This window comes from Cinclus cinclus, chromosome Z (genome assembly GCF_963662255.1).
Source record: "Cinclus cinclus chromosome Z, bCinCin1.1, whole genome shotgun sequence".
Classification (NCBI taxonomy): domain Eukaryota; kingdom Metazoa; phylum Chordata; class Aves; order Passeriformes; family Cinclidae; genus Cinclus; species Cinclus cinclus.
In genome coordinates, this window is record NC_085084.1 from 64,409,542 (window position 1) to 64,436,387 (window position 26,846).

The 26,846-nt window shown below is 36.1% G+C and overlaps 1 protein-coding gene across 1 annotated transcript; it reads right to left on the reverse strand.

Moving 5' to 3' along the window:
- Positions 1-1,807: 1,807 nt before the first annotated feature.
- NLN (neurolysin) lies at positions 1,808-25,862 on the reverse strand. The gene is made up of 12 exons (XM_062513241.1): positions 25,606-25,862; positions 23,199-23,347; positions 19,925-20,032; positions 17,631-17,733; positions 16,784-16,944; positions 15,394-15,529; positions 12,923-13,289; positions 11,335-11,536; positions 7,343-7,529; positions 6,175-6,303; positions 5,557-5,693; positions 1,808-1,942 (listed from the first exon to the last, which is right to left on the reverse strand). Exons 1-12 carry the CDS (start codon positions 25,832-25,834, stop codon positions 1,808-1,810), a joined length of 2,043 nt encoding a protein of 680 aa, XP_062369225.1. The 5' UTR covers positions 25,835-25,862.
- Positions 25,863-26,846: the final 984 nt, after the last annotated feature.

Genomic DNA, 26,846 nt, shown 5'->3' on the forward strand with positions numbered 1-26,846 from the left:
TTGATGAGACAGAATCACAAGATTTTTAAACATGCATAAAAAGACAGCAAAATAATGTAAGCAAAAGAATGTAAAGGAAATCAATTCAGGCAAAATTCATAGGTTTTGGGATAATCTTGTATCTATCAGTTTTCTCAGCTTCCCATTCTGGCCATGTAGAATACTGTTCAAGATGTTCTTATGCATGTGATTTCTACGTATTGCCTTTTCATGTCCCAGCAGAACTGTGGTCTAAAATTGTACCTGACTAGAAGAGTTAGATTTGACTTAATTGTGTGGTCTGGTAAGACTGTAGAGTTAATCTGTTTTGGCTAGAAATAGTTATGATTTCTCACATCTAACTGGTGCAGTTCAAATATATGTCCATTCAGATTTTCCATTTCAGAAACTAATTAACCTCATTTTTAACTTCCCAGTTTCAGTGCTTTAAAAGAAAAAAAAAAGGCAAAAAATAAAGTTTCTCAATTTGAGAAACACTCACAAATTGTGAGAACAATCCAGCTTTGAGGGTTTTTCCCCTAAAACAAATGGACAACTTTGACACAAAGTGAATGATACTAGTTTTCTTTTGCTGAAAAGTCTTTAGAGTTGACCACGCATATTTTCTTATCTCACTGTTGAACAAAAAACTATAGACCCTTACCACATTCACAACTGTGGTTCAAATGTCTAAAATATATCAGCTAGTAAATAAACTGTAATAGTAAAACCACAGTAAGATATGGTACCTAAAACAAAAGAAAAATGCACTTGGATTAACAGCTTTATTTAGATGGTGTAGAGTTGGCTTGTAAGACTAATTTTTCCTGATTTTGCAGAAAAACTGCAGAATGATTCCTCCATTACTTTCACACTTGCACAGCTGAAATCATTAAAACTATTGCACCTTAAAACTACTGCACCTTTTTGTAGCATTTATGCATGCCACACTGGAAAGGAAGAGGAGGACTTACAATTGGCTTTTATCATTCCCATCAGGGCTATCTTACTTCCTTCCTTCCTTATTTGTATCTCAAAATACCTAAGAAACCAAATGAAACCATTTTAATTGCTCAAGTACAATCTTTCAATGCCAGTGTTGATATAATTTGGAAAACAAAGACCTGATTTGTGGTCATCAAAAGAAAGAACAGTGGAAAAACTAAAAAGTCACAGATTTTGGCTGATTTTTTCCCTTTTTAATTATGCTGTGTAAGTATATAAAGGGTACAAAAATTTAACATCAGAAACAGAATCAGAATTAGGTCTAAAAGTATCACACAAACATCTTTGCTGTAGAGGTACCTGGGAGAGATTCTTGGTCTTGAAATTTGTCAGGTAGCTGGACTGAATTCAAACAATGACAAAATCAAACACACCTCTTATCCATCAGAGACACTTGTGAGGCATCAATACAACAGAGAATAAAGAGTAAGAATGAATCTGCTTCCTTTATTGCTGGTTGTATTATTTTTATCCCCTTCAGTTCTAAAATTAATTCACAAGACAATTTAAGTGCATCTCTTATAAGAGAAACATGGCATTAAGTCCTTACATTGATTAGTATTATTTCATAACAATTTTTTAAAATTACCATCCAAATTCCTCAGCCTGTGCACATTTCAGAATTTTTTTCCCTAATGTGTTGAATTTTGTAGTGCTATGAAATTTTGTTTTAAAAGTCACATTTTTATTTAAACAATTTTAAAAAATCATTAAAAATGACCTGGTTTCCCTAGAGTGATACACAATTAAAATGTGAAATACACTGACATTTCTAGCTCATTTCTAGCTCTAGCTTATATGCCGTTACAAAAGAATCAGAACTTTACTGAACACGTAATCCCTTACTCAACAGGAAAGCTCTCTGGCTTGGTTTACGCTCCAAGAAATTATGTAGCATATCCATTCCATCCAAAGATCCTCCAGGTTTCAAAATGAGGTTTCTGTATTTCATCCCAGCCTGAGAGAAGGTAAAACAGAATGTTAGTATTTCTTATCTTGCCATTGCCCCTTTTTTCTGTATTTGTTGCATATTTAAAAATCTATTCAGGTTAAAACAACTTTCCTCCCTCCAGATTTTCCTAATACCAAATTAGGATATACCAGGATATAACACATGTATAATTTAGATCTGCTGGAAGAACTCAAGAGAGCAGAAATTTGACCACCTCTAAAGAATTTATTTTTCTTGTGGTTTTACACTGGTTTTGAAGCTACAATCACAACTTGTCTGAAGACATTCTATAAAGCATAAAAACACAACCTCCTCAAAATCTTCAATGAAGGATTAACCCTGCGACTGACAAACAGGAAGAGGGAACAACATCTTTTCTCTAACTGATTTCTCTTTTTTAAATCTCTGTCATCCAAATGGAAGTTACTGATACTTCAGAAATAAGATAGGTATAGTATTGTGGAACAGCATGGCACTTACATACAATATACATGGTTGCACATATCATATATACAAGCACATCTAACCTACCTATTAAATTCTCTTAGACAAAATGAGACTTAACTCAGGTTTTAATTTGAGGAAGAAGCATTCATTATTGCTTCAGAAAGAATGGATTAATTTGAAAAAAATTAATGAGGTTTCTGAGAAAAGAAGTAATGAGGAACTTCTTAACAAGAAGCTGCATCTTAAGGAAGGTATATATCTGGAGAATTCTGGGCTTCTGAGACGTGACTACAATCGGGAAAATGCTGTTTTGCATGCACATGTCCCAAACGCTTCTGATACTGAAGAAACAATGTTCTTCCTTCTAGTCAGTGTCTATACACATACACACGTCCCCCAGGCAACAAGACCACATTGCTTCCCCATGACTTGTTGGGGGTTAGGATTTTTCCCTTTGTTTCTTTCTCTCATGGAATTTTGTTCCATATGTTGCCATGAAACGGTAACTACCAATACTTAAGAAAACAAAAGATGGACCTGGGCGTCACAGCACTCCATTGCAACAGCCCTGCCTGGGGGAGGGTTACATCTGACAACACAGCCCGGGAGGGTTGGGGATGGGCTTTTGGTCAGTCTGGTTTCGGGTTCGGGGCAGGAGGGAGCTGCTTCTCGTGTTCCCTGATGTCTGACCGCTCGGAGCTCAGAACCAGCGGTGTGGTGCCGAAAAATCGGGAGCGGCTCCCCCCCCCGACCCTCTCCCTACCTGCGGCCACTCCCGTGTGTTAAACTCCGAGAGCCCCGTTTGCTGCGGTTTCCCTGCACTGCAAATCTGCTTCGTGTTTTTTTTTTCTGGTTTCCCGATCGTTTGCGAGGGGGTCCGGAGCCAACGTGTGTGGTATTCCCATACACACTATCCCTGCGCCGGAGCCCGGCAACCGGGACCAGCTGCACCCCGCGGCCTCCCGGCCGGGCCCCGCCGCCACGGCCGCGCGCTCCCAGAGCCCGCCCCACAGCGCCCCCTGCAGGAGCGGGGGAATCATCACCCGCCCTGCCCGTCGGGAGCCACCGGCGCCCCTGCTGGCTGTGCCTGGAACTGCACCCGGCGGAAATGGATGGAACGGCAGGGAGTGAGGAGAGGGTTAATTGCGTTTTCTGGGGTTTTGGTCCTTGTTGTTGTCTGTCTGCCTTGTTATACACATACATACCTCTAAAGAACTGCTACTCCTTTCCCCATATCTTTGCTTGAAAGCCTCTTAGTTTCAAATTTACAGTAATTTGGAGGGAAAGGAGTCACATTCTCCATTCCAAGGGAGGTTCCTGCCTTTCTTGGTGGACACCTGTCCTTCAAACCAAGACATGACTGTATTGTAAAAACAAGCAAAGGTGTTTTTAAGTCATGGGCTTCCATGATTTAATTGAACTACCATTTGCATTATCTGAATTACAGCTGGAAAAATCCAAAATAAAATAAAAATAATTAACAAGTTAAAAACATAACTGAAGCATTGGTCACATTTCACTATTGTTGTTAGTTTGCTGAACATCAGCAGCAAATTCATATACTGTTCCTTGTAGTTTACAGGTATTTTTTGGGTAGACCTGAGTTTCCTGAGTTTAACAGGTAGACCCTGTTATCCTTTCAGACCCAGAATACTGCCCAGTTCTAGGGAGACAAGAGATTAGTTCAGATAATGTGCAAGAATTGAGGAGCTTGGCTACCAATTAAGTTAAAGTTAATTGTTTGTGGAGGAATTTTAATACATTCAGTCTTTGAAATTACATTGTATAACTGTCACTTAAAACAGGACACGTTTAATTCCAAAAGGAAGAAGTAAACCAAATTTCTATAAGACCTAGTCATAATACCTTAACCATTTTTTTTCTGCTGTTTTCAAGACTAGTCTAGTTCTAGATATAACAAAGTACAAGTAACCACAAAAAACATACTGGTATCTAGTATTTGCTTATTAAAAATTGTTTGTCCCATTCTGTGGGATGCTATCATACTTATTTGGGTTAAAAGAGAACTAACTTGAAAAGACAGCATTGAAGAGGGAGAGAAAAAATCACCACAGCTATCCCTGAAGTTATATCAGTATTCACATGAAGTGTTACAGTTAAAATGATGCTTGGGTTGTAGCTTATATATTTTTCAGAATCTCTGCTGCTTAGTGTGTAACCCTGAAACTTCATATTAGGTGTTAGTAAGTTCTCTTCACAGGGTAGCTAGACAAAACAATTCCTTCCTAGCTAGAGAATCAAGGACAACCGCTACCCAAAAAGGAAAAAAAATGGCAAGGGAAAGGGGGCAAGTTGGGGGCTGATACTTCATAGCCTGGGGCTGTGGTTGGATAATTGACCCAATTTGTAAATGAACCAAGACTTATGAAAGTGCAAAGACTTGTGACCAGGATCCATCTTGGATTTGATTTGGGACCAGGAAACCTAAAAGGTCTTTCCCATGACAAAACTCATCTATCTCTTCTGCAGCACCTCAAGTCAAGTCTAATACTATAATCTCTGAAAAACATTGCTAGAATTGGAAGGACTACTAACCACACTAATTACTCTTTTTTCTGCTGGAGGCAGAAGAGGCTGGAGAATTACTCTAGGGAAAAAAGACCAAGTAAATCTAGAACCTCTTAATGATCTAGACTTCAAAATGGACCTATGATTTAAACTAAAGACAAAACAACTTCCACATTACGCTGTAGTGACAGAGAAAGCGCAAAATAAATTCAGTTTTCTAAATAGTAACTAAATAAAAGGACTAAATAATTGAGGTACACAGAATGTATTTGAAATAAAAAAGAAAGAGTAGATTATCATATAGGTTTCACAGCAGATGAATATGCATCTGCTCTTGCAGTGGAGCAATGGCTTTTCAGTCTAAAATTACAGAGGAAGGCATTAGACAAGGGAACACAACATATCAAAAGTACTACAGTATAAAATATAAGGTGATGTAAGAATTGTTTTAAAACCCAAGTGCTCTTGGAAATGTTAAGATGGTTTTGTGAAAGTTACTTTTACACGTTTTTGTTGTTGATCTGAACTCAACAGGTATAGAAGTAGTACTTGAGACATTATACTTGGGGATCATGATGGCAATAAACATGGTTTCAGAGACAAGGTGCAACAGAAGAGTTTATCAAAATGTATTCATCACCTACCTTTGGATTCATTATTCCTTCTTGCTTAAAGCAGCTATAGAAGATATCCATGGAAAACACTTCACTCCACAGATATCCATAGTATTGACCATCATAACCACCTGCCAAATGTCCAAAAGTAGCTGGCATGTTTGTTCCTTGAAAAGTAGATTAACATCAAGTTATTGAAATAAAATGCATTTATGTCTTTGATGCATACAGTACTTCAGCAATAAATTAATAATGAATTTATATAAACTACTTTGAAACATTTAGCATAAAGGGTCTGAGTATGCCTCAAATTATCAAACATAGTCTATTAAAAACAAAGGAAACTCAATTTCCCATTTTAGGCTACTTGTACATCCAACACAGATGTGACAGAACATCTAAAGTGGAATTCACATCATGTCACTTTAAAATATATCCTGCAAAAGGCTGCTTTATATTTACTTTAATCTTCCTTCAGAAGAGATCATTAAGATAATCCTAAATTTCAAAATAAATATTTCAGCTTCATAAAGTAGATCATTCCATAAGAAAAACTCATTTTTTTGCATGCCAAGCATTATTCAAAAAGAAAGGCATGTTAAATTAAACCATTTGGGCATGCTGCATAAAAGCCTCTTATTGACATACCTGGGGTGGCAGGAATTCCTAGAATCTCCATACAGTATTTAGCATATTCATCTGCTGGGTCAACAGACAGCTTTGTATGCAGTGCCTGGTCAACTTTGCTCAAAACAATCTGACGGAGGGTTAGAAGACCTAATTGGAAAAAACAAAACATTTAATTAACCAGCATAAAGATAGCTGTTGTTTCATTTGCATCTTTCCTTCAAAAATCTCAACATGCATACTAAATTATTAGAATTTTGGAGTTACATCATTGCCATCGGAATTGCTTCACTTACAAAGAGGTGAGAAGTATAGTTTTAATAAAGGAATTATCATGCTAAGCTCCCACTTCTTGAATATTACTTTCTTCATACATGAAAACTAAAATAAAGCAGATATTTTAAAAGCAAATTTTAATTGAAGCTTTTTTTAAGAAGCTACAAGATAACAACCTTTGCTCAGACAAAATGTTTATTCAGCTACAATCTGTGCAAGCCACAAGGACAAAGATTTCTTGTTCAGTATAGGAAAGCAGTATGAAATAAACAGAAGTAGCTTAATGAATTGGTACCATAAATTCGAAGCTCTGATTACAAGAGTAAAGAGATGAGAGTGATAGAATAATAATGACATGATAGGGAATGACGTGAGATTGTAATCTTAGTTTGGAGATATGTATAAGGTCTACAACAATGCTGTCTGGGATATGTTATGTCTGTTCAGTAAATTTGCAAATAACTTTCGTATCTGTTAAGTGTTGCATGCAAATCAAAAGTAGACGATACATGTAGGTATACTGTGTCTTGCACAATGTCTCTTCTGGAGTACACGGAAGATTATGCATTCCATAAAACCACACCACTCCAGAAACCTCACCAGCCTATTCTCTTCTATTCACCACACACACCACCAATTTTAAATTAAAAAAGCTTTTAGGTAAAAAATTTAAATGGAGAGGAAAGTTATTTTAGTCCTGTAGGTGGCCTGGAAAATCAGAGCTGCTACTGTTCCTGCAAAGAGTTCTATCTGTCACCATAGCCATTTTTAGTAGGGTACCCACACAAATAAACCCAGAAGGACAGGGGTAAGTATACAGACAGAAGAAATTTAATAGGCTTGTTATGTCTGTCTGTTTTTAAAATTATATACTTTTATACATATACTGTGAGGCGAAAAGACAGAGCAATACCTGTATTAGCAAGTCTAGAGGCAGCAAGTTTCTCCAGAAGAGTGTCTCCAACATGGGTTGCATCTTTATAATGTCTTGACATCTGCTGTAGTGGCTCTTTTTCCCATACCCAGTTCTCAAACATTTGTGAAGGTACCTCTACAAAGTCTGTTTCCACATTAGTTCCACTAAACCTTGCAAAATCAGTCTACAAAATAAAAAGCCATTAGAAGCCAAGATTTTTAGCAGATTATAACATTTCAGATGTCATATCACAGGAAAAGGAGTAATTCGAACAGAACAATAATAAAAATAATAGTAATAACTTTAAAATGAAATTTAAAGAAGGGAGGAAAAAATCAGACATAAGACTATTATCCAGGAATAGAGTACTCAGTAGTTATATACTGCATTATCTACTGGTGTAGAAAATTACTTCAGTTTTTTTAGTATTATTGATTTTTACCTTTTAGTTCATGACAGCAATACAAATGTTTTCATGCTGTCTTTTGACAATTACACATTTTGTAAACTATTGGAGATTTTTGTTGTAATACCCCAAAGTAAAATAATAAACTCCAACTATGCACTTCTAAAAGTTTATTGTATTGCAGTCTACCACACTGATTCACAGACTTTACTTAACCAGCTTATTCTATTAAGTTTTGCCATATTTGTCATCATTTTTAATATATGTGGTTAACATATAACACCATTTTTTAAACCAGTAATAGATGGACTTAAATAAATAAAACCTAGCAACCTTATCCATAAAAAGTTTTTAAATAGGACACTTTGATAAAAGAATCTTTCTTCTGAAAGCTAAGCACATTAGAACTTTTAAAAATTTTTATTATCAGCAATAACTTCATGTTTAAGAAGCTCTCCCAATACCAATTTTGAAGAAAAGTTTGTACAGTAAAGAATCTTCATTATCTTCATTAAAATATACTCCAAATCCAAATGTTTCAAAGAAGTCACCTCTGAAAGATAGTTGTCCCAAATACACAGAAATTATTTGGTGTCACAGAATCATAGCATCATAAAGGTTGGAAAATACTTTTAAGACTATCAAGTACAACCACCAACACAGCATGACCACCATTTTCACCATTACACTGTTAACCTATCTCCTCAAGTACCATATCAATACATTTTTAATGCTTCCAGGGATGTTGATGCCACCATTTCCCTGGGCAGACCATTTTAAAGACTGACAACTCTTTCAGAGAAAAAAAAAGATTTACTAATATACAATAAGCATTCCCGGTGCAACTTGAGCCATTTCCTCTTGTCCTGTCATTTAATGCCTGGGAGAAGAAGCTGGCCCCCCCATCTGGCAACAACCTCCTTTCAGGCAGGTGTAAGGAATGATAAGGTGTCCCCCGATCCTCCTGGACAAACACCCCCAGCTCCCTCAGCTGCTCCTCACAGCACTGGTGCTCCAGAGCCTGCCCCAGCTCCATTGCCCTTCTCTGGACTCACTCCAGCCCCTCAGTGTCTTTCTTGCACTGAGGGCCCAGAACTGGACACAGCACTCGAGCTGTGGCCTCAGCAGTGCCCAGCACAGGGGGACAATCCCTGCCCTGCTCCTGCTGCCCACACTATTGCTGATCCAGCCCAGGATGCCATTGGCCTTCTTGGCCACCTGGGCACAGCCTGGCTCCTCTTCAGCTGCTGTCACCAGCACCCTCAGGTCCTTTCCAGCCACTCTGTCCCAGCCTGTGGCACTGCCTGGGGTTGTTGTGACCCAAGGGCAGGACCCGGCACTGGGCCTTGTTGAACCTCACACCACTGGTCTCAGCCATGATCCAGCCTGTCCACATCCCTCTGCAGAGCCTTCCTACTATCAGTCCACCTTTGTTCTTGTAATAAATCTAACTCCTCTTGCCAGCCCAATTTATTTTCCTTCTCATCAGCATACTAACAAGACATTTTAACTGCTAAAGAATTCTCAGTTGTCCTCTCCAAGACCTGTTGATATTCTTACAGTCCATCCTCCACTGGGAAATAGATCCTTACAGGATTACAGGCTTTTGAACTTAGTTTCTTGCAGGGTTACAAAAAAAAGCATGTATAATACAGGACATAACCTTGAACTGACATCTGTGTCACATGCATGTGTCTTCCTCTCACATCTTCAGAAGAACAACACAAAAGGAGTAAAACTTTCATCTACTCTTGCAGGCTGCTCACATCTATAGTTGTAGACTGGTCCTTCTTACTGTCCTTGCTGAATAACAGCTCTGAAGTAAAGCTAGGTAGCACCAGCTTCAAAATGGTGATAGAAGTGGCCAGAGCAAAAAGCAAGTGGCCTTCAGATATCTTCATTTACTCATACCCATGCATACCACACAAACAAAAAACATCAAGAGATTTGGTACTAGTTACTTCAAGACCTCTCCTTCCAGAACAACATGAACAAATGTTGGGCCCTCCCAGCCCTGATCTCACTCTCCAACAGTGTATCTCACTTTTCCAGTATATTACAGAGTATCAGACCTTTACCAGCAGCTCACAAAGCCCCCGCAGTCTCATCCTTGCATAGCATTTAACCAGCAAGTCTTCACATGCTTAAAGAAATCATCATATGAAGCAAGACAATGCTTTGTACACATGATTTCCAGAGGAGAGGATGTTCTTACATTGACTAGCAAGTTTGCACACATGCAAATAGCTATTTACATACAATACAGGAGAAGGGAGCAGGGCAGCTGGGCACACAGAAAACACCAGAGCAGCCTGAGAGACAAGGGGAAAGCAGGTCTCTCTGATCTGTGTGTAATTCCAGTGCAACAGAAGCTCATATGCATTACAATTGCTGGTTTTGGCTGTCCTGAAAGGACTCCAAAACTCCAAGGCATATCCTCACTGGATGTCAAAATGCTACAGTTAGTTTTGTACTGTTTTATACCAATGCCAAACGTGCTACACTTACAAACACCTACATTGCCCAGGTTTTATTCCTCAGTTTGTGATATCAGAAATATCTATCACAGGGTGAAGATGATAATAATTATATTTTTACCTTTTAGATGATTCAAAAATATCTAAGCAAGTCTACCTACTTATTAACTCTGGATTTAATATGAAATCGATATTAGTGATGAAAATAGTTGTTGAAATTAGTGATGTGATGAAATAGTGATGAAATTTTTGTTTCTTTATTCTACAGTCGCAGTCTCTAGGATCATGGTCAAGAATTAAAATCAAATGTGGGTCATTTTTCCTTGACTTTATCAGAAGATGAAGGAAGTGCTACGCAAAATCTGAATTTGTAGGTAACTATGTGAATTTTCTGGTGCATGAATACTGACACCACCTCTTTCTCAAATATAAAGTTTTCATTAGGCTAATAATAAATTTATCATCTGACAGTATCAATTTTACATGTAAGTAAAAGTGAAAACAGAAATCTTACAACCTTATTGGTACCTTGATGGAAAATCTGAAACTACCTTCAGTTCTTTCTGGTCACTGCAATAAACCTAACCTATCAGATATGAAAAAAATAAAACAGTTTAGACAAGTCCTGTTTTATGCTTGTGATGTCAAGAGTGATAGGTCTCAATAGTACTAAATGCCAAAATGCTGGAGGTCATCTGGCTTCAGAATTTATTTTCATTCCTAGGTATAGTAACCTTTTTTTGTTTCTAATACCTGGTTTCTCATACCATACCTCTAGAAAGCTAGAAGTAATAAAAAGCTGTCTGAACAAAGCCATGACTGAGCATCTTCTTCACTTTACCAGTACCTATGATGAGTGAATAGACTTCTGCAAATGCAAAAGTATATGTTCCTATAGAAATGTTATGCTTTTCATAAGAAGGTGTATTTATTGCTTCAGTTTTAAATAAATATTAGAAGAAAAACCAACTTGATGCTTCAAAAAATATTCAGAACTCTGCATACGTGCTTTATTAAAATTAGAAACCACCAAAACTGAACTATACCTTGCTTTGAGACAGTGGAGAAAGAAATTAGTCTTACACTGGAATAGAAACATCACTAACCTGTGCACATATCTGATGCATTACGTGACCAAATTCATGGAAGTAAGTCTTTACTTCATCATGCCGCAGCAATGATGGATGATCCGATGCCGGCTTTGTGAAGTTGGTTACCAGAGCAGCTACAGACATCAATCTGCTGCCATCAGAGAGCAGACAGCCGGGCTGTAGACCAAAGCAGGCTGCATGCCCATACTTTCCCTCTCTGTATAAGAAAATATATCAGACACTATCTTCAAACCACAAGCCTGCTCACCAGAATTTGAAGCTTATTCAAGAACAGGGACAATCAGTCAGTGTCTCTACACAAAGTTTTACACAAAAAATGTACATCTTTTAATGACTTCTAAGACTCAATAAGTTAAGGAGCACAAAGGGAAAATATGTCCCTTCTAATCTCATACTGAAATCGTAACATTTCAAGACTCCCAGCAGCATTTACAAGAATCTTTTTATTATTGAAATGCTGAAAGTATTATATACTTCAGATGTCAGCTGTGTTTTAAACTGCTGCTGAACAGGAAGAACTAGGTTCTGTTCTCTGATTTTTTTTTTTTCATTACAGGAGACAAAAGAGTACAGTGCACTGCATTTTCACTGTGATGCAAGAGTTTAAAGAAAAGTTATTTTGAAAATTTTGGCCTAAACTATCAGTTAACTACTCAGACTAAGTCACAGGAGCCTTACTGACACATACCTTCACCAATTCACATGACATACATAAAGGTGAAAGCAGGTGAACAGGTGAAGGAGAGAGGTATGTTACCATAAAAAGAACAGTTTATGTATACTATATATATTGAGTAATCTGATTTTCTTAGGCCAGAAAACCTTAAATCAACTTACATTAAAAAAGAATGTCAGCAAATTTATAAAATGCTAAATACTAATCTAAAAAACCCTATGCCAAAGCAAACAAAAAAACAGTGACAAAAAGCCAAAAAGGACTAGCTCAGCATAAATCCTATCAAACCAGTCTAGTCTCCTACTAATCTTTGATAAAACACAGATGATACTGTAAATAGCCACAAAAACAGCTGGAGGGCTACAAAGATCAACATGGAAGTAAATCTGAATGTGTGCTCAACAGGAATCTATTCTTGATATTGATCTATTTAATTTAGCAGTCTAGCCAACAAGGTAGAAAATACACAAAGTGTAAAGAGGAACTGGGAGAAACTAGGAGCTCTTAGCAGACAAATATAATTTATCTGAGCAGGCTGCAGTAACACTTTAACAGAAATGAAAATTAAAACCCAGTAGTAGGCTAGGAAGGAGAAAAGTTCATAGATGCAAAAGATTATGGACAACTGACAGAGTACTGCTCTCTACTACTAGAGAGAAGTACTACCAAAACATGAACAAAGTAGCAGTGCTCCATAAAATTAATATAAGCAAGAAATATGGAAGTACTCAAAAAAAGGCATAAAAAATCTGAACACAGTCCAGAGGACAACTTAATGAACAAAGTATTACTCTTGTCAGTGGAACAAATATTTACTTCCAAATGCATTTAATTTTAACTAAACAAGTAGCAACCCATTAAGACAAATCCATTTTGAACATGTAAGCAAAACACTAACTTCATTACCTGGGGTAAAGATCTAAATAGAACTGTCCTAGCATTTCTCCTGTTGATTTATCCTTCACTGTATAGAGAGTAACACTGTCGTGCCAAACATGAGCACTTTCTATTTGCTCAAATTCAAGTCCCAGCAGCTTCTGGTAAATATTCAGTAAGCCTTCTGTAACAGCCTCAATTGGGAAGTATTCCTTCAGTTTTTCTTGATCTATGGAGTACTTCAGCTCTTCAGTTTTGCTCATATAGTAATGAAGATCCCATGCATTGATTCTTCCATCATAATCAAAGTTTCTTTCTTTACATTCTGTCTTCTTCAGATCTAGAATGAATTTTCTTTCTTCCTCAACCAAAGGCTTTAGCTTTTTACTCAAATCATCTGAAAGAAAGATTGCCTTGGAGTCAACTTCAATGCTCCTTATCTATTCCTATATATACACTCAACACTTCAAGCACATACTCCAGAAGTGCACATGCTCCAGAAGTGGGTGTTTTCTATTCATTCACCAACAGCAAGCAACATCTGTTTCCTTGTCCTAAGAAGCCTTAATTGCAGGCATGCTAAAAATGATACAGTATTCCATGTAGGCCTAAAATTGGTGTGAAGGGTTTTGGTAAATTCAGACTTTTTCCAAGACACTATAAGTGAAAAGTAACACCAGATACTTATGCTTGAATCCTTTGATTTTACCTCATGTAGTTTATGTATTCCTCATATATTTCTTAATATATTTCTTCAGCAACAATGAAAGACTACAACTACTGTTAGTTACTGGAAGAAAGTGCAACACAAACTCCTAGTTACAGAAGTCCTATAAAAAACCCAAGACACCCAAGAATTCTTGTCTATATGATGGCTGGCTTCTCTGTTAGCAAAGCTTCTGGCTATCAAAGTCTATGATTCAAATTTTTTACAATATACATTCCTCAGACAAGAAGGCATCATAGCACTATGAAGCAAACATATTGAATATAAAATATTTAAGCTTACTGACACTTCCATAGAGTAGATTCTGTACTTATTATCTTGTAAGTATTTCAGGTTTATCAGAAACTTTTTTATTCATTAAGAATTCTCATTAATGTTCACTGTTGATATGTAGAGTGTAAAATTTAGGAATTGTCACTCCTGTTTCTAGGAAGGCTGTAATGCACTAAATGCATTTACATGATTGAAATACTGTTTGCAGCTTGTACCTTGCTAAATTCAGAATATGTCATAGAAAAGAATGCTCTTCTTCCTAAATGTAAGATCAGCTTATGAACATTTGATTTAAAACATGAATAGATAGGAATAAAATAGAGCAGAACACAGAGTCGTGCTTGTAGCTGAGGATATATCAAAAGAACTAAACAAAAAATGACAATTAATTTGATGTATATTCTCCCTCTGTGAGAATTACCAGAAAGCATGATATTTATGATCAGAAAAGTATCTGATCTCATAATGTAAGAAACAGCTGCTAACTTATGTGTGCCAGCTTCAAAACAAATGAAAAAGCACAGTATTACAGTAATACAATGGACAAAAAAAGTCTAAAACAGTTCAAGTACATTTAAAAATCCTAACATTTAATAATAAATCAAAAGTAGGTATTTGTTAATCGTCAAGTATACTGAAATTGGTACTGCCAAATATGGATCTGATCTCATGAAGGAGCATTTCAGGAGAAATGCAACAGAATTACAGGTTTATAAAGGGGAGCATTTGAACCTCTTTACTGAATCATATATACAACCCCCTCCCCCCACCAGCCAACATACCTTATTTCTGTACTAATTTATTTATGGGGGTTACTTGTATGATACATCAATATACACTTCTAAGTGGTGCTAGGACACAGTAATAAAGGAACACATATTATTCAGTGGAGCTACCAGAATGCAGAAGTTAGCTCTACTTTCAAGAGTCCACTGACATCAACATGAAGACTCTAAATTAATTCATAAACTGCTATGTTTAAAATTTTCAAGATACCTCTGTTTTCAGATCAAATCCTATTACAGGGCTTTTGAATTTCAGATTTAATCCATCACTCCAGATATAATTTTTAAATTCAGCTCATGGAAGTTGCATCACCTCATACAGTTTCATTATATTTAATGCACCTGTATCAGGAAAAGGCACCAAGACTACAAATGCACAAAAAATTGAGAACAAAAACCTGCAATTCTGATGCAGCCTCCTGAACTGATAAAATTGCTTAAACTGCATGTTACACTAGTTCTAAATTATGGTAGCTACTGGCTGTCACAAAGCAGCTATTCTCAGAACTTGCCTTGTGCTTCCTGATTTGTAGCAACTTCATTTGTACAGTTATGATCTAAAAAATATATATGCCAGAACAAAGGCAGCCAGAGAGTTCCTTTTTTGGCTAAACCTCATGGACACTGTGACCCAGTTATTCATTTAAATTCATATTGGCTGAAGGGACATGTTACTACATTAAATATACAAGTATTGCCTGTAAATATGAACAAACCTAAGAAGTTTGTTACGTTATCCGTGCTCTTGGCAGTGTTTACCTCCAGGACAAAGTTGGCATGTGTATTATAACCAAGTAGCTCTGCTACTTTTGCTCTTAGTGGGAGCAACTGCTGCAGAATTTTTGTGTTCTCCTAAAAAAGAAAGCAGGCAAATTTGTATAACGAAACCAGAAATTACATGTTAAAGCAACAATTATGTCTGTAATCTTATGAAATAGAAAATATTTCAAATGAAACATTTTCAGATTAATATATAAAATAACCTAAGTTTAGTTACATTCTTGGAATATTTTTTCTCAGAGTTTGCAGGTAGCTGGTTTTCTAGTTGATCTCATTCATTATGCTCCTTATTATAACAACTTATCATTTTAATTAATCAAAATATACAACATTTTATTTTAGGTTGTGAAGAGTTTATCCTTTATCAATCATTTACATGTGAAAGACAGTAACAAAATTGCTGACAGCAGGCTTAATTTCTTGTTAGTGATGAAGACAGATTGCTAATCTATTATGCCAACATTCAAAACTAGTTTGCAAATTTTCCTCTTTTGCAACTCTAACAATAGCATTCACAAGAACATCTGAAGCAGAAAACTCCAGACCTTAATCTAAATGTGCTGAAGAATCCTCAAGAATTTGAAAATGTAGCTGTGTAAATCTCTAGTTCTGGAAAAGTAAGATTTGTTAGTGGAAAAAAAAAAATAAACACTAGATTTGAAGACTGTCACACAGTTTTATTCTTAAATCTCTTTATGTGTGTTGACTAGCAAAATGTTCAGTTCCTGGTGACATTTTAAATCTACCTTGTACTCCCCACATTTCCAAGCATTTCAAGCACAAAGCTCAACTCTGCTATTGTTCTCTAAAGCATGGTTGGTACAATTGTCTGAATAACATATCCTCTACCTTTCAATGCCTTTTCTTTTTGTACCTGTCTAGCTGTGCACATATGCAATCTGTTAATTTCATATTTAATCATCTGTATTTATAATTAAAACCTGTGCTTAAGTAACTCCTCTATTCCAAAGAATCCCAAAGGGCTACAGAAGCCACCATCAGACATCCTTTTCTGGGAGGAAAGCATCAGTAAGCATCTGTAGAACACTGCAAGGAAATTTCACAGAAGATCAAAATCCCACTTCTATTAACAGAACCACTTGAATATTAAGATCCATACAAAAGACACACACAGAGGCAGGTAATCACCTTCTAAGGTCTCAGGACATCAGAATAAATTGGAGCAAGGCACTGTTAAAGATCGTGCTGGTAAGTTTTGATTTCAAAACACTCTGCATTGTGCAAAACTTAAACATAGCATTTGAATGTACAGCTCCACTTTTCAACTCTGTCACTGCACTGTAGAGCAGCCAGTACACAACATACCTCTTTGCATCTCGAGTTAAAGGCAGATTCCATTTTTCTCCTGGTTTCTGAAATGCAGCACTTCTTCATAACAGGAAAATAGTGGGGATACTTTAAGGTAACTTTATATTTGTCTTTCTCAGTCTTTTCTAGACTGTTAATAAAGTCATCAGGAAGGCCATCTAGAGAATACAATTTAATAAAGAATGTTTACCAAAATTATGCACTCCCCCCCCCCTTTTTGTGAGACTGTTATGTTAGTTTTGATGAAACCTACTTTGACATCAGAAATCTCCACAGTAATATACCTCCCTTTTTACAACTATTTGCTAAAACTTCTTCAAATTCAACCAAGCAAAAAAAAAAAAAAAAAAAGGAAACCCCTGAGAGCAAAAGAGAAATACATGTAAGGCCACCAGATAAAAGCTGAATAACATGAAAAAATGTGCATTATTAGACCACATTTTATGAGATACCCTACAGATATGAAATCTCTAGCTTGGTTTAAATTACTGAATTAGTTAAACTTTATTGTAGGACTATAAAACCTTTTCCGATAATTACACAGGGAATTGCTCGATGATTATTGAGAAAAGGAACAGAGTAAAGTTATGCTAAAGAAAGTAGGAGCAACATTCTAACTTGATGCAAGGCAAAAATCTCAGGAAGCACAAATGAATGAAGACATCATCAACACCTGCAAAAGATAACTCTGAATTCATTCCGGAGAAGGACTAAAAAGGAAATAGAAAAGACTGGGACACAGTCAGAATTTCACTTGATCTAACCATCACACATAGGAGAAAAAACAGTTACTCCAACAAAATTGAAAGGCTGAAACAAAAGAAACAGCAAGCATCCTACTCACCAAGTTCCTCCTTAGAAAATACAAGAAATGTGTTTTCCTCATTCAAGTTTTTGTTAAAGTCTATACACAGCTCATTCAATTTCTTCTTCATTGTCTTTATTTCCTATATGGGGTATAAACTGAACTTAGTGGAAAAACAAAAAACAAGTTGGCAATATTTATCCTCCACACGAATAACATTTCACTTTTTTCAGACAGGCTCTCTACTAACCAACAGTAAATACCAGGAGTGAGCAAATAACACACTGCAGTTAGCATCACACTTCACACCCTATCAGTCTTTCTTTTATGTTTCTTTTGGTCCTTAGCAATATTGTGGCCAAGGGCTATTGCTCCAATATTTTGAACTCAGTTTAGAGAGGATTGAAGAGATTAAACACATTCACTCAACAGTTTAATGTGCTAACATTCAATTATTTTCTTTTATTTGAACAGCAAAATTACAATTTTAAGTGTAAAAATATCTACTGAAATCAATGAGAATGAAGGGAGTAAAAAGCATGCAACCTACTCAGAAACACTGTTTTGTAATTACAGGTATGGTATGACAAAAAGAAGAGGCTCCTCTCATAACACAAAGCCATTCCAAAACCTATTTTTAAACCCTGATGGTCATATTTCTGAAACATTTTCTAATATATCTCATAGCAAGTTTCTACATGCTTTTGTCAAGTTCAAATAAACATAGTAGTTACTGGTAAGAGAATGCACATCAAATGAAATATTAAATATAATTCAATTATTGTTCCCTAAGGAATTTCAAAATACCTTTATAGGCATCATTTATATGAAAATACACATCAAACTGCTCTCAATGACAAAAGGATATGGATGAAGATTGATTGCTTTCTACAAAGGGTTAAGTCTATTCAACAGTACAGATACATAATACACTCAGAAACATCACTCAAAATTTGAAGATAACTATGCTGGCATCTGTAGAATCCCAGGAAGATAAGGGCTAGTGTATTTGTCTGAAACACCAATAGCAGGGTGGCCATGGCACCAACCAAGGACTGTAGGTAATAACAGCCAAGGACTGTTGGCAATAACACAGTGTGAGAAAGAACAAGATGTGACTGGACAAGGGGCCATACTGAGGTAGGACTGCACTTTTCTGGGACAAAGGTCTTTGATCTACCTCCTGGAGATAAGCCCAGCTCAGTACAGCACAAACAGAAAAATGAGGTTGAGCAACAGGTCTGGAATGTAGAGGGGGGAACAAGACCACCAAAGGCCCCCAAAGCCCTCTGACCCATTTCCAGAACAGTGTAAAGAACAGACTGTGCATGATGACTAACTTACATAGAAAGTGCAAGGAAAGCTCCAGGGCAAGGAAAGCTTATCTATAAAACAGTATCCTCATATAGGCCCAGGAGGTGCTTCCAGAACTCTGGACACCTAGGCAGCTGGATTGATGCTGGAGGCATGAATAATGGCGATCTCTCTTTCTCCCTTTCCCCCTCTTTAATAAATCTGTCCTTTCCCTTGCATTCTATCCCTTTTATCCAAAACCCATTCCTATGTGCTTATGCTGGGTCAGGGACTAACTTACCAATTTCCATACCAAATATATAATTTACTAATGAAAATTTGTAAGCTTTTGCAGACTCTCTTGATTTTGTTGTTCCTTTCAACCACAAGAATCTATATGGATCTTGGGTGCTCCCTTCCCAATAAGGGTGGGATGGCACAGCACCTCAGATGATCACAATTTTACTTCCTGATTTTCTGAAGTGACAATTGCTTTCTAAGTCAGTTCTCCCTTAATGAAGAAAATTCTCAGAGCAGCTTGTTTCTCTTCTAACCTACTTTGATTTTTTTTTTTCCAGGTGAAATACTAAAATCTTGGACACATTTTACAACATCAATTAACTGAAACTAGTGTAACTGTGTGTTTGCAACAGTTATACATATTGAATAGAACTGCAGATTCACTAGTAACATTTTTCCAGAGGTCTCTTAACTGGGAATCTGATTAGGCATTTTCTATAATCATAATATATAATAAAAACTTTTCAGCTAGGCTTCCTTTAGTCTCAAGCCTATGAGGTCATGCAGACCATCTCTACCTACTGTATATCATGGGCATCTATTAGATCAGTTTAAAAACCTTTAAACCTAAAAAGCTTAAAGAATGGATCTGGAAGTAAGAACAGTTAAGATTAGAGCAGTAATTCAGCAGGTCCAAAAGCATGAATTTCAAATATATCCTTAGTACAGCAAACCAACCATAAATTTATCCCTTCAACAGTTTGTAACCTTTGCTTTATAAACAAATAGTCCATATTTACTTTCTGCACTTCTTTAGGAAGATGGAGTCCATTTCTTCTCCCCACTTGAACAGATTTCTCTAGATAGCGCTTTGTTTCAGGCTTTACATTTTCAAGACCACAGGTTTGCTGAAATGACAGTATAGAATAATTGAATTTATAACACTGTAAGAACCATACCAAGCATTAGAAGGGTTTGAACAGAGTTATTCTTTAGAACACTGTTATATTAAAAAAGGGAACATCCTGGATTTTTATGTGAAGACTTCCCCAAAACTGCTACCTCACACAACAGTATTCTTATAATCATGTAGAATGTTTTTTAAATAATATTCTTTTACCATGTGTCTCAGCACATTTACATGCTCTCATAATGGCAAGCCCTTTCATCCTACAGTGCAGTTCACCTAAGCTTCTTCTGTAGGGATAGTTTTCTTTCACATAGTTGAAGAAAATCAGTGCTATAAGGTAATACTGTACCCTAAAAGTCAGAGGCATTGAAAAAAACTCCAAAAGATTAGAAGTATCACTTAAGAATATCAGATGGCATAAAATTTGAGCATATTTGTCCTCTCCAGAGCCACATGATAGCGTGACAAAAATAAAACAGTATCACAGAAAATTCTGAGTTGGAAGGGAACCACAAGGACCACCATCCTGAATATACTACACACACAAAACTTTGGAACCTCACAGAACTTCTAGAATTGTCATAGTTGATGATTTTATATACCATTTCATACTTGTTTTGGAGAACCTTGCTACTTTATTCCAGGAAGAAACCTTCAGACAGAGTAAGAAACAAAACCTACTTAGAATTCCATGAACAAAACCTGAAGCAGCTCTTTCCATCAGGCTGTTTCCTGAGGGCATGTGGGTGGAGAAGACTGGCAACATTCTTAAGCATGCCTCTACTAGTCAGCATGTGCACATGTTAAGAGTAACAACATTTTAAATGATAGTTTCACTACCAAATTCACCTTTATTCCAAGTTTCAAACTTCGAAATACAAAAATACAAAAAATTCTTTTTCAAAGAATAAGATATGGACCATATTCAACAACATAATTTTATGGAAATTTTTCTCCTTAATGTGTGGGGAAAAGAAAGTGACTACATTATTTTAATATTTTCTTAAATTAAATGTAAAAACCTCAATCATTTTCCTCCATCAACAGCTCTTAAATTAAGCATAATTTAGAAAGAGTACTCTGGTTAATTTAGAAAAGTTTGGCCCCCATTATGGGAAGCTAAAACATTCTGCAGGTCACTGAGGTCAAGCAGATTTGCTCATCTCTTAGTATGCTGTGTTATAAATAACACGGAAATGTGAGGGCCCTCATTCCCCTCACCCAATTTTAATCTGGCCCTATGAAGGATCATGAAACTGAATTAATCTACCTGAATTATTAAATCTCCAGTGAGGCCATGAAAGACCTGATTTAATCCAACTGTTTACTGCTTTTTTTGAACTGCTGAAGTAACTTCAGCCAAAATCTGAATTCTGTTTGTGCAGGTCCTTTTTTCATGTGTTTCTGGAGTCTGACTTTTTAACTGAGGAGAAGGCATTAGAAATTTAGCAAAAATTAACAAGACCTTTATGATTTGGAAACAGCAGTATTTGAACAGTCTGGCACTACTGGAAATTTCACGTTCATTTGAGAGCAAAACTCTTACTACTTTCACAGTTATTAGAAGTGGATATATATGTAGAAGTTGCATCTCTGGCAGACTAGTACTAAAACATGCTTGTATGCTGCAGTTCAGAAAAATTTCTTAAAAAACTTTAATGAAGACTTAAGCAAAAACTCTAACTGTTATAAAGGTCAAAGATTGCTACAAGGGAATATGAAATACGAAAACACCACATGAAAAAAGAAATTTAAGAAAGTAATAGTAGTGAATAACAGCAGTTTTCACTACCTACTGTCAGATAGACCTGGAAATTAAAAATAGAGAGATATACACATATCTTAGATTAGCCCTCAATGTATCTGTGTATTCTATAGTGGAGGGTGGGGAAAATCACAGAAGTAATACATACAAATCAATCATTTAATTACTAGCAACAGAGTGGTGGAAGAAGAACAGAAATCAACATACAGTATCAGGAGGAAAAAATCAACACAAGGCACTATCTGCCAACACACAACAGAACATACTCCAAATGGGGTTATTATGTACTTCCACAAATATGTAGCAAGAACATCCAGCTAGAGGAGAACACTTGAAAATTTCCCTGGAAAACACAGCAAAAGAAGACAATGGTAATGGAAGGCAGTTTAGTATGGTTCTGCAAGCATGATTCCCAGTCAAACCTTCAAAAAACAAAAATGTTGACTCCAAGAAATAGGGCTTCAATATTTTATAAGCATTCTAAGAAGATAAAAAAACCAAAACCAGTGGGGTTGAGAGGAAAAATTCACATATAAAACATAGAAAATATATATTTTTTTTTTTGGTATCACATTGGATCGCTTTCTTGCATTATCCTTATATTTCACTTTTAAGAAAATTATTACTAAATATCACCAGACATATTGGAACAAAACCAAATATTCTTTCTATTTGAGCTACAAAAAAAAACAGTACAAATGAAGAATATGAGATAGCTATAGGTGCTCAATTAAGCCAGAAGTTAACAGAAACACAACAGGGATAGAAACTAGTTCAACAGTAAATGCTTCTTTTAATGTAGTTTTATTTTGTGGCTGAAGAAATGGATGAAGAAGAGAATACAATATTTATCTATAATTAGCTAATCAAAAATGCTAATTTCAAAGGTCAATCTCATTTATATGTTCTCATTAACCTTCATAATTTAAAATAACTTTTAGATTTAAAATTCTCAACTTATTCAATAAAGGAGAATTTTGGACACAAATTCAAAAGCAGTGTAAGCCAATGTAAGTACACTGCTATATTGCCTCTTTTCTTTTTTCCCTCTTGGAACCAGCTCAGCCAGGAGGAATCAAAAAGGAGAAATCAAAAAATTTATTTCCTAATATGCTTCCCTCTTTTACTTTAGATTCTTTATATCAGTTCTTTAGAAGACCAGACAGAAGTCAAAGCTATTGCAATGGATTGAGAAAGATACACGGATCTAGATATGACAGGCAAAGAGTAGAACAGCATGATACACTGTTTTCTGTTGTATAACAGTGTCCCACTGGACAGACTTTAGTGGCACAGACACACAGGAAACAAAGCAATCTTGAAAAGCATTGTGTACACCAATTAATTTTAGGTAAATTTAGATACATGTCACAATTTATGCAGCCATACTGTTACTTACCTGTAAATAAACAATCTTCTGAAACACATCTTCTCTCATGCTCATCTCCACATCAAAATTTGACAGTTTTTTGTCAGCTTCTGTACTTGCTAAGCGTATCTCTTTGTCAGGGGAGACGTGCTGGGGAAAATCCAACATGCTTCTTTCCACTGTTTAAAAAAGAGGCCGTGAACACAGAAGGATAGACATGTTTTAAGGATATGGAACTTTCCCTCTTCTGACATTTATAAAAGACATAAGCAAAAAGTATCCAAAGCAACCTGACACATATAGCAAATAAAGTGATTACATGCAATATAAAACTGAATAGGTGAAAGAACAAAATCACACACCATTGTAACAAATAAACATTTTACAGAGACTTCTAAGCCCCAAGCTTAATTATCTCATCATCTTCTACAAAATCAGCTGAATGGTATTTATACACATTAGAAATGCTTCATCTTCCAGAAGTCATGTGAGTGAAGACTGACGTTTTGTAGCTGGCACAGATGCTTCCATGTTAGCATTAAAGTCAGAAGCTCTGAATCTTTCAAACATGCCCATCTGTCCTGAAGTTATTTTTACAGTGTTGTGAGCACAGTGTCAAATCTCCATGTATGGTACTCTTCTGTGTTTAAGGAGAAACAACATGGCAAACAGGAAAGATGTTGTCCATGCATTCTGAACTTCTAGAGATTGGAAGCTGAGTAATATTACTTTTTTAGAATATACTTTTGAGATTAAATAAATCCCTGCCAATAAAGGAATATTACATCTTATAATGACATTGAATAAAAATCCTAAAATATAAATTAATTACCTTCATTAAAAATCAAATTATAATGTCTCTAACATCTACCTTTCCAAAAGTAGATTTTGGAGTAAAACAGACTAAGCTGATTTAAAGCTTTGTAATTTTATGTGATGTGCAGTCATTTTATCAACCTCCAAGACAGATTCAGAAATGCTGCCATGGGCATGTGATTCTTCTTGAAGTCCATAGGAAACCTCCCCTTCACCTCCTGCCCTTAGGCCAAGATGTTTCAAATAAAGTGAGTTTTGGCAGCTTACAAGTGAAATTTAAGGCCTATTGTCATCTCTGTCTTTTTGGATAAAAAGTTGCATTTACCACAGTAAGTCTTTTATGTGAAAGGGATACACAGGCCTTAAATTCCAAGGTTCTTATGGAAGTCTTGCTGTGGTAATACATCCAACTCATATCATGGGCTGTTTCACAGCAGGTTATGATAATTTCACATACAGCTTTGAAGATTAGCATTAAAAGCTTAAATGTGACCCACTACCGCAATAGTATATAGTGGAAAAAGTACATCTTCCATCAAGTCTTCATGGCTACCCTCAAAAGCTGACTGTCACTGTTTTCTGAGTCAAATATAGGTTTTCCTTCAGTAAATCCTTTTGGTGAAAAGATTTACAATAGTTATACCAAATTGGTATATTGGTAAACTAAGACTGAATCTGGCAGCAGGCTTTTTGAATGAAGATTATTGTCTTTCTGAGCATGCCAGAATAAACTGCAGCTAATTCACTAGGTGTGTAATTTTAAGTAATGTGAAATCCAGACTAATATCACAGTATAATAATTTGAGATGCCAGCTGCGCTTTTTTGCTAGTCAAAGATTTTGCTCCAAGCTAAGATGGCTGTTTCTAGCACCTCTGTGGCTACTGCAGATTTTTTCAGAGTATTTAAAAGAATTTGACATGTATTAGACTCACTGTTTTATAAATAATGCAGCCACCATCTGAAAGGTTTTTCTCAACAAAGACAACCAACATGCAGCTTGTATTTCACCCTGTCCTCTGATAATATTAACAAATTAACTGAATGACCTGTGTTTGACCATTAAACCTTACCCACATATTGGTATGGCAGAACAATCTAGATGTGACTGCATGACCAACCTCTTCCTGGATTCTTCAAGACCTCACAGGCCACAATTTAAATGTGAGCAAGTAAAGAAGCCTTCTTTCCATAGCACATTCCACATTCAAAAATTCCTCATCATCACATTTTTTCCACTAGCAGTTTATCTACATTTCCATGACTCCACTCAACTTGCCTGTGTCAGATTCTGCACTGTCTGAAAAAAAACACTGCTTACCACGAGTAATGCACTACACATACCACAGACGCTGCAGCCTACACTGCTGCCATGTCCCCTGGCAGCTGCACATGGTTGGAAACACAACTGTGTGGAGCTTCACATGCAAAACCAAAACAGGTGACTAATGCACTCTCTGGAAGGCCCTGAAAGACTATTAGGACCAGAGGACTCTTGAGAGGCCTCTAACATCCTACACAAGAACAGCAGGGATCAGAACTGGAAGCAACAACTATTTTTTCCTCAGTGTTTCCTTATGTGCAGATGCCTTATGCAAAGAAATACAGAAAACACACACTAACCTGCATATTCCACTTCTATATCTGCCAAAGCCCGTACAGTATTTTCAAGTGTTACTTCTTCAGTCTCAAGCATCCCAACAGTATCATATACATGCTTTGTCTTCCTGATAAGTTCTTCTGCTCTTGTTCTAATTTCCTCTGGTGACAGGTCCCATCTCAAAAGGTTTTGTCCTGATGCTATGTATGAAGAAGCCCTGAGCTGGCTGGTTATTTCTGCTCCTAATGTCATTCTCAACACAAGCTGTGGCCCAATGGACCTGAAAGTATAAAAATTATTTTTGCATAGCAAGATTCCAGTTCAAGAGACAGTTTATAGTAAAAATTAAAAAAACAGCATCAGAATATTTTTAGAAAAAAAAAATCCTTTTTGAGATATTATCTTAATCAATTAAATCTAATTTTTAAATAAATCTGTCTTTGACCTTTTCCATTGGTATGACTAAGTGCAAACAGGGACAAAAACTTTGGTACTGACAAAACCATACAGACTAAAATATGACAGCCTACTAAGGATAACAGCATTGCAGTTACCAGACTCTACAGAAATAGACAGTACTTGAACCATCAGTGAATAATGCTATTGTGCCTGCATCGTTATCTAGTACTAACATTTTTGAAGTAAGGAATAAAACCCACATAGTGATTTGCAGAGACAAAGAACAAGAACTGCAAGAATTGCAAAGTTGCACAAAAAAGGACATAAATATAACATTTAATAGTATTCATTACAGCAAATAATTTTATATTTATACAGAATGTCTGCCACATAATCAGCATAGGAGATGTTAACCACTTGCAAATTTATTCCTTTAATTGTGTTGGATTTTAAATAGACAGTTTCACTCTTCTGTCAGAAGAGGTACATTCATTTACTATGATTTATGTATTAATAATCTATCAACTATAGTTCTAATCAACTGTATTTCAATTCTTTAAAGTAAAGCTTACATTTAGTAGTCAAACTTGCTGCAGTGTTTACTATCATAGGAGGATCCCTGGATGCCAGAGACTTACTATCTATCTTCCTATTTCAGCCACATATTTAAAAAAAAATCACATGTTGTTCTACCATAATTAAAGAAATACATAGAGATCTTGCTAACAAAGAGATATTTACTTAACAATGTTTTACATTAAGTAACTTTTTCTCTTAACAATTAACAAGTAACAATTCTCCTAACATTGTACCTGTACTGATTTTATTGTAAAACCTGTCTGGTATGTGCGTAAATGCACAGAGA